Raw genomic sequence first — 13,155 nt, 5'->3', positions numbered from 1 at the left:
AGATTCCTCATATAAGTGATACCATGCAGTTTTGGGACAAGGAATAACAACTTTATTTGGAAAGCTGGCAGACCAAGAAGAGGGCAGACTGATGTCCTGGAGAACCATCTTCCACAAGTCAGAGTTTAGACTCTTTTTATACTAAGAAGTGGTTGGTTGTTGCAGACTTTTTGGTGTCAGAATCCTTTGTTCTTGCAGCTATCCATGTAGGTGAGGTCATGGTGTCCCTGTAAACCTTCAACAAGACCAGTGTTATTTTTTATTCTGCAACTTTTTGTCTTTGTATGACTTGAGAATAGGCTATCCTGTGTAGTTTAGGCTATAGGCAACAATCTTTTATAAATGGTGCAGAACCAGCATGACTAAGCACAGGAAACAGAGTACAGGGTTAGAGCCAAAGGAGCACATCTAATTGGAGTCAGACTTGTTCTTCCCTCCTACAGTGCTGTGGTGAACATGGGAGTACAGGTCTCTCTTCAATACCCTGTTTTCATTTCATTTAGATATGGATACTGAGAAGAGGGATTGCTGGGTCATATAGTAGCGGTTCTATTTTTAATATTTAAGGAACTGCCATACTGTTTTCCACTGTGATAGGTTCTTTTCTTCTTTCTGCTCTGCTGTTCTGGCTTGTTCCCCAAGGCTGGTTCTCGTTATGGTTGTAATAGGGTGGATGCTGCAGTTCTAGGCATCATGTGAAGGAAGATCCAACAATATTGAGGGATGAAGGGAGACCTTTTTCTCCCATGTGTTTCTTTTTATCATCAGAAAAACTTTTCTCCCAGTCACAAGAGAAGACGATTCCACTTATATGAAGAACTAGAGTAGTCAAATTCATAGAGGCAGAAAGTAGAATGGTGGTTTCAGGGGCTGAAGAGAAGGGAGAATGTAAAGTTGGTGTTTCATGGATACAGTTTCAGCTGGGGAAGACAAAAAAATTCTGGAGATGGATAGTGGTGATGTTTGGACAACAGTGTAAATGTTCTTAATGTCACAGAACTGTAAACTTAGAAATGGTCAAAAATGGTAAAATTGAGATATAATTGACATACAACATTATATTAGTTTTAGGAATACAACATAATGATTTGATATATGAATGTATTACTTAATGATCCCTAGAGTAAGTCTAACATCCATCTCCACACATAGTTTTTTTTCTTGTGATGAGAACTTTTAAGGTCAACTCTCTTAGCAATTTACAAATGTACAGTACAGTATTATTAACTATAGTCACTATGCTATACATTATATCCCAAAGACATTTATTTTATTATAACTAGAAGTTTGTACCTTTTGACTGCCTTCACCCATTTCACCCACCCTCCACCCAAAATGGTAAATTTTACATTATCTATATTTTATCACACGTTTAAAAACCGTTTTTCTCAGAAGCCCCACAGTAAGCCTCCTCTCACATTTCATAGGCTAGGATTCTGCCACCTGCCCATTCCTAAGCCAATGATAATAGGAACAATAATGAAATTACTATGTTTGGCTTGGTCTAATCAAGATTTACCCTCCTTGTGACTGGGGGTGGGGGGTGCCCAAAGTCCCTTGAAGCACACGGCTGCCCAGTACTTGAACAACATTTGGACTTAGATTCTGTTAATGAGGAAAAACTAGTGGGTGTGGGGAGGTGTCGGGGAGTATGGGTAAGACACAAAGATCCTAACAAGGTTTCCCCACTGAGGCAAGGAAGGACCTGATTCCTTCAGGACACCCAAATGTTTCTGAAGATTCATGTGAGACTTACTGACTCCAAGCCCCAGGAGTTATTGGGGAGTTATACTTCTCTCAGATCTGTCCCTTTGCCTTTCCACTCCGAAGACCAACATTGTACTCTAGGCCTTCATCACCTCACGTCTGACTGTGATACCAGTCTCCTGAGGGACATCTCTGCCTCTGGTTTTATTCCCTTTTGGATCTGTCTTAAACACCACTGCTAGATTAGCTTTACAGAACCACCACCTCACATATGTCCAAACTCCTTACAAGGCTATCTAGAACAATCCACTCTTTTGTAATCCTTGTTTTCAGTCTCCTACTAGTATGCTTCTTAGGGTAAGTATTTTTGTCTTACTCATCATTTTATTCCCAATACCTGGAATAGTGCTGACCATTCATTTATAGGTTTTATGCATTCAATTGATAATATGGTGTTCAGTAAATATTGAATAAGTAAATAAATTATTCAATGAATGAGTAAATCTATGCCAGTTTAAATGTTACTGTTTTTCTTTTTCTCAAATGAATCTTTTTGCTTGAGAGATACTCACTCATCGTTCCCTAACCACAACATGTATCTTGCCACCCCTGTGGTTTTACTCACACAATTTCCCCAGTTTGTAATACCTTTCTCTCTCTTTTCTGATAAGCAAAAACCTGCATTTTCTTTAAGGCCAAGACCAAATCCCACCTTCAATGTGAGTGTTTCTCAATTATGTAAGGCTTCAGTAACCTACTCTCTCATCTTTTATGACCTTTATATTCGTATTCATTTGGCACATGACATTTCACATACAGTTTCTTTTAAGTATATGTTATCTTTTTTATTGAAGTATAGTTGATTTACAATGTTGTGTTAGTTTCAGGTGTACCACGTAGTGATTCAGTTATGTGTGTGTGTGTATTCTTTTCCATATTCTTTTCTATTATAGGTTATTAGAAGACACTGAATACAGTTCCCTGTGCTATACAGTAGGACCTTGTTATTTGCCTATTTTATATAAAGTAGTTTGTATCTGCTAATCCCAAACTCCTAACTTATCCCTCCTCCCACTTCTCCTTTGGTAACCATAAGTTTCTTTTCTATGTCTGCGAGTCTATTTCTGTTTTGTAAATAGTTCATTTGTATCACTTTATAGATTCTGCATATAAGTAATATATGATATTTGTCTTTTTCTGTCTGACTTAGTATGATAATCCCTAGGTCCATCCATGTTGCTGCAAATGGCGTTATTTCATTCTTTTTTATGGCTGAGTGGTATTCCATTATGTATGTGTACCACAGCTTCTTTGTCCAGTCATCTGTCAGTGGACATTTAGGTTGCTTCCATGTTTTGGCTGTTGTAGATAGTGCTGCTGTGAACACTGGGGTGCACGTATCTTTTCAAATTAGATACATGCCCAGGAGTGGGGTGGCTGGATCAAATAGTAACTCTATTTTTAGTTTTTTAAGGAATCTCCATACTGTTTTCCATAATGGCTGCAACAATTTACATTCCCATCAAGAGTGTAGGAGGATTTCCTTTTCTCCACAGCCTCTCCAGCAGTTATCATTTGTGGACATTTTAATGATGGCCATTCTGACTGATGTGAGGTGATACCTCACTGTAGTTTTGATTGGCATTTCTCTAATAATTAGCAATGTTGAGCATCTTTTCATGTGCCTGTTGGCCATTTGTATGTCTTCTTTGGAGAAATGTCTAGGTCTTGTGCCCACTTTTTCATTGAGTTGTTTGTCTTTTTTGTTATTAAGTTTTATGAACTGTATGCATATTTTGGAAATTAAGGTCTTGTCAGTCACATCATTTGCAATTATTTTCTCCCATTCCATAGGCTGTCCTTTTGTTTATGGTTTCCTTTGCTGTGCAAAAACTTATAAGCTTGATTAGGTCCCATTTGTTTATTTTTGCTTTTATTTATATTGCCTTGAGAGACTGACCTAATAAAACATTGCTACGATTTATGTCAGAGAATGTTTTGCCTATGTTCTCTTCTAGGAATTTTATGGTGTCTTGTCTTATATTTAAGTCTTTAAGCCATTTTGAGTTTATTTTTGTATATGGTGTCAGGGAGTGATCTAACTTCATTGATTTACATGCAGCTGTCCAGATTTCCCAACACCACTTGCTAAAGAGACTGTCTTTTTGCCATTGTATATTCTTGCCTCCTTTGTCAAAGATTAATTGACTGTAGGTGAATGGGTTTATTTCTGGGCTTAAGTATATTTTAATCTTTTAAGTCCCTCCCCGGTTAGTATTTAAACCCCTTAAATTCAGGAATCCTATTTTATGCCTGTTTTTATTTTCAATACCTAATCTAATACTACAAGCTCATAATAAATATTTATTAGTTTCTAAGGATGATTAGATGTTCTGCACTGATACAAGATATCACAAAATCTCTGGGGCTTCTGTAAACCTAATTTAGATTATAAGTAAATAATTTTATTCTTTAAATTTGAGAGTAGTATTTCCATCAAATTTAATCCTGGTATACGTATACATTTGTGTGCTCTCATATCCACTTACCAGAAAATACATCTGGTTGTTGTGCTATGTTAATACACTATGGGTCACTTTTCAAAGGCAGATACTACAGTGCATCCCAGGACACCTGTGTTCACACGATCAGTTCTTTGAAACTATATTTGGATGTACAAGCTATTAAAAGCTTCTTGTACCAAGTGACCTTTCAGGCAGAATTTAGATCAATTACTCACACTGCTGCTGCCTGTTGCTGAGTGGAAGACAGCAGAAAACCCTGGATTCAAACCTTTACTGGGTTTTTGTTTTGCTTGCTTTATTTCCTTTCATTTTGCCTTAAGAAGATGAACAATGAAACCACAACCCTGATATCCTTGAAGGAGGCAATGAAAAGGTTGCTAAGGGCTACAGGGAGGGAGCAAGGTTGGGTTTGCTTTTCTGGGAAGATGGGTAACAGAAGAATGAAGAATAAAAATAGGCAAAGAACTACAAACATGCTAATTAGAATTCTTTCTTTCTCTGTTAAAGTGTCTAAAAGTCTTCCAGGTTCAAAAAATATGTAAACTAATAATAAAGAAAAATCTGTTCCTAGGTGCTCTAATTCCATTCAATTAATGGATGTGCTACATGCTAGGTTTACAAAAATAAGTAAAATGTGTTTTCTGCCCTCAAGGAGCTTATGGCCTTAGGGGTAACAGAAGTATTGAAAAATACTTACAACTTAATGTGACTGACCTTATAATGGTGAGGTTCCTGCAGGGCTATGAGAACATAAAGAGAAGAATTAATTTTGCCTTTTATACTAGGAAAAGGAGCCCTTCAGAGGGACATTTAAGTTGGATCTGAAAGGGTGAGTAGAAGTTTATAAGAAATAGAAATATGGGAAGGAATTCTATGCTGAGGAAACAGCCTGTGTAAGCCATAGAAGCCTGGAATCTCAAACCATATTCAGTCAACAGCTAGATGTCTCACCTGATTGATGACTAGGATGCGTGAGAGGACTGGCAGAAGACAGGGGCAAAGGGTAAAGAGCTTTGTTTCCTGCTGAGGAAATCCAACTTGGCTCCAAAAATATCACTAGGCAAGTCAAGGAGACATAAAAGATATATAACAGTCAAGTTATATAATCAGAATTGTATTTTAGAAGAATATCTCTGGAGGATGGATGGATTGGAGGTGAAAAGCAGGAATCCGGTTAGGCTACTGTAATCCTAGGTCCCGGAGAAAGATAATGATTAACTGGCTTAGTGGAGATGGGGAGGTGGGGACAGATTAGAGACATGCTGATGAAGAACAGGGGAAAAAATGATGAGTTATTCTGAGATTTCTAATTCAAGCAATTGGATAGATGGTGATGTCATTAACTGAGCTGGAGAACTGTAGTAGAAACACAGATTTGCAGACATGTTTAGGATTTATTTGAAATAATCTGGGAATGCCTTTTGGTGAGAGGATTCCAAAGAACTGCTCCAATTGTAAACCTTTATAGTGATCGGCAAGCTAGAGTTTATCTCTAGAGTTTAAGCTGGAGGTGACCAATAAGCAATATGTTCTTAAAGGTCCAAAAGTTAATACAAAGAGTTTGCCAGACAATGTGATTTTGAATTATAGACAGAGATTGCTGGCATATTAGGTCATGTAGGCCTACACTCCTACAAAAATGCACATTTCATACACAGCCTTATCTATATGTAAACAAAATCCAAAGCAGTGAGAAAATTCCACTGCCAAAATTTCTGAAAATGGGGTGGGGTGGTTGGAACTTAGTAGAGTCAGCGTAATACAGTTGAGTCTGACACCTCCATCTAGGTGGAGATGTGCAAAACATAGTTGAAAATTTAGGTCTAGGATAGGGGTGGTATCTGAAGCTGTTAGCCTTGAAAGAAAGTGAAGATCAAGAAGAGAACATGGTCAAGGATAGAACCCTAGGCAACCACAACAGTATTCAGGTCACTAGGGACATAGAAACTCAGGGAAGTGGCACATGCGTGTACCGCTTCCTTCATGAAAGACAATGTGGGTGGCTTCGGGCAAGTGAGTTGTGCTGTTGCAGTTCTTTGTGGTTCAGTTAAACATAATTCTGGTGCCACAGTGCCCTCTGATGATCAGGGCTGTTCAGAGCTACTCAGATCCCCCGTTGGGTTATACTGCTTGACATTTCATTAATATCACGGATGTCAATGATACAAGCCATGTTTTATTATTTCTGTGTAAGACTTCTGCTAGGTATTGGGGGACAGGCATAAAGATGTCCAAGAAATAGTCTCTGATACCCTCCCTCTAAGAGCTTACAGTTTAGTTCATGAAAAGTTAACTCTAAAAATAAAGCAAAGGATGGGGCATGACAAGTGGTAGAGGCAGTCCTTGTGAGAGAGCAGTAGTCAGGAAGCAGGTAGAAAGTCTGAGGAATTCAGACAGGCAGTGGAATTTGAGCTTATACTTGATGGATAGGATTTGGACAGTCAGAATAAGGTAGAGAAAGCCACCTTAATAAATACTGGTCTCAGCACTAGTTAGCCATGACATTAGGTCTCAATCTTCTTGAGACTCAATTTCTTTATCTGCAAAATAGTACAAATGACTGCTTCACTTCTTATGCTTGTTGTGAGAATCAGATTAATGCTTGTGTAAAATACTTGTTCAAGTATAAAGTACAACACAAAGACAAGACACAGCAGATAACTGAGGTAATTAGTTCGCGTTTGGCAACATAAGGAGTGCAAGAACTAGGATGATGACTAGAGACAATGGCAACTGGGAACATCTGTTCATAATCTTAAATTTTAAACAAATATGCAAACTCAATAATGATTGTAACCAACCTTTGACTTGGTTATATCTTTTGGGTTCAACACCCACCAAGAGACAAACCCAGTTTTTGTGTAACAGAACTAGCTGTTGCAGTTTAGAAAACACTTACTTCAGAAATAGGGCCTGCCAATGTTCACATACCATTACTTACAATAGTCAAGATGTGTAGCCTTATCTTAAGGCAAAACTTTGGTTTTGTGCCTTGATCTAAGTTAACCCTTTATTCTTTTATCTGATAGAGTAGACCACAAACTCCAAGCTTTAGAAGCACAATTTAAAGAACTGGACTTCACCATGGATAATCTGACACAGAAATTTGAATATCATAGCAAGACTTTGGCAAACCAAGCAGCCCAAGATGAGCTGTGGACAGCAGTTCTGTCACTCAAGTGAGTATCCAGTCAGAAATCAGTAGAATTTTGTGGTTTTGTGAGAGCTTGCAGTGGTCATTCTAAAATTGGATTTCTTAATATGGTTCCCACAATGGATTGTAAAGAAATGACATTTTCTTAAGGTCATTCATTTAAAAAAGATTAATTTGAGCACCTGTTTGCTTGCCAGTATTGTGGTACACATCTCATCACAGAGTCCCTTGCTTGCCAAAGTCCTACTAACACAGAGATGGATACTAAAACTCCTCTGCTGTGGAGAAACTGATGAGTGGCCTGAGATCTAAGCTATCCATTTAGTGCAGGCCCTATTTCTTTTTTTTTCCTTTTAAATTCTTTTAATAGTGTGTTTCTCTTAATCCCAAACTCTTAATTTATCCCTCCCCTCTCTTCCCTTTGGTAACCATAAGTTTGTTTTCTGTGTCCGTGAGTCTGTTTCTGTTTTGTAAATAAGTTTATTTGTATCATTTTTTTAAGATTCTACATATAAGTGATATCATATGACATTTGTGTTTCTATAACTTACTTCATTTAATGTAACCATCTCTAAGTCCATCCATGTTGCTGCAAATGGCATTATTTCATTCTTTTTATGGCTGAGTAATATTCCATTGTGCAGGGTGTGTGTGGGTGTGTATCACATCTTTTTTTTATATCACATTTTTTTTAGCTATTCATCTGTCAGTGGACATTTAGGATGCTTCCATGTCTTGACTATTGTACATAGTGTTACTATGAACATTGGCAAGCCCTATTTCTAAAGCATTTTCTAAACTGCAACAGCTAGTTCTGTTACCCAAAACTGGGTTCACCTCTTGGTGGATGTTAAGCCCAAAAGATACAACCAAGCCAAAGATTGAGAGAAGGAAGGATTTATTACTCGCAGCAAGTAAGGAGACACCAGGGATCTTTCCCAAAGCAGTGTTTCTACAAACAGTAAAATTGGGGAAGTTTTAAGCTAAGGGTACATGCATATTCATGAAGGGGCTGGAGTAGAGGAGAATTCAGCAGAGAATTAGGGCAAAACCTGACAGAGTTGACCAAGCATTTGTTGATTGAAGTCCTGAGGGTCAGAAAAGGTCAACATACCATTTCAGCCTCCACCTGGCTGAGGGCCTTAGTTCCTGCAGAACTCAAAGATAAGTATCAGATTGCTATATATATCCCTTGAGGAGGAAGTAGGACTCTAGGAACTAGGAACTATTGTTTCTTGACAGCTTTTCCTTTGTTCCTGCATTCCCTCCCTTTCTATTAATTATTGAGACCTGTTCAAGGGCAAACACTGTGACCAGGCTTAGAAGACAGAGTGGCTTAGGCCAAAAATGGCTTATCTTCTGTCAAGAGAGCCTTACTTGATTCTCTTTCTCTAGGGACCACCTACTCTATCTGCTTATATTTCTCCTAGTAGTTTCATAGTTCTTTGAATTATCCTAATAAAATTCACTTTATGTTTGTACTGCTTAAGAATCTCTCCATATTTTTTGTAGGTTCACTTCAATGGAATTGAATATTTTATACAGCTATGTTATTGAAGTACTCATTTGCTTGCATACTCGTGTGCTTGAGAAGCTGCCAGACCTGGTGAGAGGACTTCCCACCTTAGCCTCCATTCTTAGACGAAAAGTCAAGAACAAGCACATTAGAGATGTGTGGGAGTCTGTCCTGGAGGAGTATGGGCTGCAAGAAGGAGATATCACAGCACTTTGTACATTCTTTGTAGCACATGGTAACAAGGCAGAACACTACATTGATAAAGTAAGGCGGATGTACATAAGGGATGTCAATTTCATGATCACTAACATGGTAAAGAACCAGGCTCTGCAGGATGGTTTGCTGAAGGCTGTCCAGGTCGTTGAGAAGGGGAAAGCAGTGAGGGTGTCTGAAGAGCAAAAGTCACCCCTAGAAGAGTTGATACCATCAATCAAAAGCTAACTAGTTACTCTAGACCCAGAGATTCCACTTCTAGTAATTTATCTTGCAAATGGGAAAAAAATACATATGTACAATTTATTACAGGCTTATTTTTGTAGCAAAAGTGAAAGGAATGTTAAACAAATTATGATATGCTGATACAATGGATACTTCCTGTGTAACAATATAAGAGAATGAAGGAGCTCTTTGTGTAATTATATAGTAACATGGAGTTATCACCAAGATGTCTTGTTTCAAAATATTTATTTCCAATATATATTGTTAAATGGAAAAGGGGGAAAATGGATATATATGCTAATATACCTATCAACTTCATAAAGTTCTTCTGTAGAAATACATTAAAAAGTGATAACATTGGTTGTCTCAGGGAAGAAAACTTAGGCTAGTGTTAAAGGTAGAAGTCTTTTCACAGTTAATCCATTTTGTACTTTTTGAATTTTGAACCATGTGAATGTATTATGTATTAAAAGACCAGGAAAAAACCCATCTAACATATTTTGTATGTTGATGTACATCTTCTCTCTAGTACAGTACCACAGTTATTTACACTATAAAGCGAACTCTCACATATTGACCATATATTTCTAATATTTATTAAAGACCAAATGCCATGTGCTAGGTGCTATGAATAACAGAAACATTTTCAAATGTAGACCCTGTTCTACAGGTAAAGGTTAAGTGCTGATGCTTTATTTGGGAGATGCAAATTCAGGAAAACCAGAAGGAAGTTACACTTTGGAAGGATGTTAGGTGGGGAAGGATAAAAAGTATGCAAGATTATGTGTTACCTTGCTGGCTCCTCCTTGAAAATGAGCCATGAGACACACAACAGGTTGCTTGCCAGATACATGTCCTCGTCTTGTCCCTCTCCGGACACACTGTTTAGAGAAACTATGCCCTAGAAGTGTTACTGAACCAAACTAGAGTCCATTTGCCTGTGGCGCAGCAAAGCCAATCTACTGACATGGGGTTGTGGTGAAGGGAAGTACAGCATTTATTGCAGGGCACCAAGCCAAGAGAACAGGCAGCTTGTGCTCAAAAGACCCAAACTTCCTTATGGCTTTCAGGGAACCGTTTTAAAGGCAACATTTGGTGTGAGGGTTGCAGTTCATGGACTTTCTTCTAATTGGTTGGTGGTGAGGTAACATAATGATGTTTCAGGAATCTTAATCATCAAGCTTCTGGTTCCAGCCGGTCTGGGGTCTAGTGCTTGTGGCCAGCATGTAGTCAACATTCTCCACTGGGTGGAGGTCTTAAGTTCTGCAGAAAAACTCAAAGATATGCATCAGATTGTTGTGTACATCATTTGAGGAGGAACTAGGGCTGTTTTATCACTGAAGTATTGTTTAACCTATCATTAGTTTTTCTGTTTGACTGTCTTTCCTTTGTTTCAGCATTCCCTCACTTCCCTAATTAGTAACTGCTTGAGTCTGCTCTTTGCAACTCAGGGAAATCCTAGGAAACAAATGCCTTTTTTTTACAAATAAGAAATGGGGTACACAGAGGGACTTTTGTCCCCAGGAGAACCCTGCAGGGTCCTGCTCAGTTTCAGTCCCCCTTTTTCCTTGATACTCCTCAATCCTGTTGGGACAAGAAAGGGCATAAAGTTTTGGATAGAGAGGTTAATGATAAACTTGGCAGGGGAACTCAGTTTTAGGGGGGCTTGGTTTTGATATAGGAAAATAGGGTACAAGAGGATGGCCATGTCCCAGGTCTCAGGCAAGTCCATTGGATGTGCCCTGCCAAGTGAGGGTCTTTGGCTTCACACAGGATAGAATTCAAGAGTGAGCCATAGTTGAGTAGAAGTAGATTTATTTAGAGAGATGCACACTCCACAGGCAGAGTATAGGCTGTTTCAGAAGGCCAGAGAGGCCATAAGGCATTTGGGGTGGGGGGCTGAGTAAAAGTAGATACACACTCCATGCACAGAGTGCAGGGCAATCTCCAAAGGCAAAAGAGAGTGATGAGGTGTGGGGTGTTTAAAGTAAAAGTAGATACACATTCAATAGACTGCAGGCCATCTCTGAAGGCAAGAGAGAGTGACAGATAGAGAGCACGGAGTCATCTAGGAAAGTGATATCTGACAAGAGGTGAGTGCATGATTGTTAGTTTTTATGGGCTCGGTAACTTCATATGCTAACAAGCGGGAGGATTATTCCAACAACTTTGGGGAAGGGCCTGGGATTCCCAGGAATTGGGCCATCACCCACTTTTTGACCTTTTATGTTCAGCCTTGAAACGGTAATGGCACCTATGTGAATGCCATTTAGCATGCTATTGTATTACAATGAGCGTATAATGAAGCTCAAGGCCTACTGAGAGTTGATTTGTCCGCCATCTTGGTGCTAACTGCTATGTCATTCTTTTAATGGTTGTGCCCTGCCCCCTTCCCTCCTGTCCCAGTTTCAATAGGAAAAAGAAAAGAGAATTTCTCTGTTGTGCTCACTCAGTCCACTGTTTTCAATTGGCCAAAATTTGCTCTCTGGTGAGTGACACCACCCCCCGTACTTCCAGGATCTAAGCCCTCTTAGCAGCCACTGGGAAGCCAGTGCCTGCATTGTTCAGTGCAGTGTTTCACAGGAGTCCAGATGTGGCAGAAGGAGCTAGAGATTCCAAAAATGCAACTGGTCAGGCCCAGACAGAGGAAGGGACTGTGGGTCCAGAAAGTAAATAAGGCCAAGGAAATCTAAGGAAGCACATAAAATGTACCCATTACACATGACAAAAGTACTGGAAAATAGTAGTATAAGTACAGGACTTAAACAGCAAGACTACAATAAAAACCACTATCACTAGGCAGTATATGATGGAGTTCAGAAGAGGGATATTATTGTGTGATGGAGAACAAGTTCCTGGAGGAAGTGCATTAAATTCATCCTTGAAGTAGGCAAAGCCACAAAGCAACTTATTTGGGATGAATTGAGATTTCAAGCAATAGCCTGAAAACACAAGGTTTGTACAGCAAATAGATCACAGTTGAAAGTTTAAAAGAATAATGGGAGATTCTATGGGAAAAGCAGGTTGGGACCATATGGAATTCCATGCTAAGGGATTGATACTATGGACAACTGAATGACAACTAGTTTTCTGAACCTACATTAAAACAAAACAAAAGCTCCCAAAGCTGTCTACAGTGGACCTACACCTCCTTATTTTGGCTTCATCTGGAAAGCACTCATCTTCTCAACCTGAAAAACCTCAGCCAATCCGAAAGACCTTAAAGACTATTTTCATGCACAATGACTTTCTTTTCTCTTCCGCCACACCTATTTGACATTTCGTCAAAACTCAGGCCTGGTTCTTTTTTTTTTCCCCCCCAAAATTTTACAATTGTGGTAAAATACACATAAACATAAAATTTGTCACCTTAACCATTTTTAAAAATTTTATTTATTTTTTTAAGACTAGTCAAGTGCAATAATGAGAACCACCTTAACCATTTTTAAGTGGACAGTTCAGTAGTATCAACTAGGTTCATAAAATTGTGCAATCATCACCACCATTCATCTCCAGAACTTGTAAAACTCTGTACCCTTTAAACAGTAACTCTCCCAGCCCCTGGCAACCACCATTCTACTTTCTGTCTCTATGAGACTTGGTTCACAGGTACTAACAATCATAGTCTTTATTTAATCCCCATCATTTTCTTAGCCAAAACCTACTTTTCCCATACAACTCAATTCAGTAAGATCAGTTGTCAGTACAAGAACTTAATATCAAAGTGGAAAAACTTATTTCAAAATGCATTAAAAGTTTAAATATTTTCCTTTTTATTTCGATTCTAATTTTGATTGCGCTAGACTGAAATTTAA

The 13,155-nt window shown here is 38.6% G+C and overlaps 1 protein-coding gene across 4 annotated transcripts in view; it reads left to right on the top strand.

The window, feature by feature from the left end:
• LOC105072387 (single-pass membrane and coiled-coil domain-containing protein 1) overlaps positions 1-9,829 on the top strand; it is a 38,898-nt gene extending 29,069 nt beyond the window's left edge. For 3 of the 4 annotated variants that reach the window (XM_074365322.1, XM_010959313.3, XM_074365330.1), the window contains 2 exons: positions 7,267-7,411; positions 8,899-9,829. In XM_074365322.1, coding sequence (XP_074221423.1) covers positions 7,267-7,411; positions 8,899-9,343 — 590 coding nt within the window. In that variant the 3' untranslated portion in view covers positions 9,344-9,829. Of the gene's footprint in view, positions 1-4,424; positions 4,606-7,261; positions 7,412-8,898 lie in introns of those variants that run through there. The other variant, XM_010959314.3, reaches the window with a different exon arrangement.
• The last annotated feature ends 3,326 nt before the right edge of the window (positions 9,830-13,155 follow it).

The sequence above is a fragment of the Camelus bactrianus genome, chromosome 1 (genome assembly GCF_048773025.1).
Source record: "Camelus bactrianus isolate YW-2024 breed Bactrian camel chromosome 1, ASM4877302v1, whole genome shotgun sequence".
NCBI lineage: Eukaryota > Metazoa > Chordata > Mammalia > Artiodactyla > Camelidae > Camelus > Camelus bactrianus.
The sequence above is the reverse complement of the archived record's forward strand: the minus strand, read 5'-3'. Positions and strand labels throughout refer to the sequence as shown.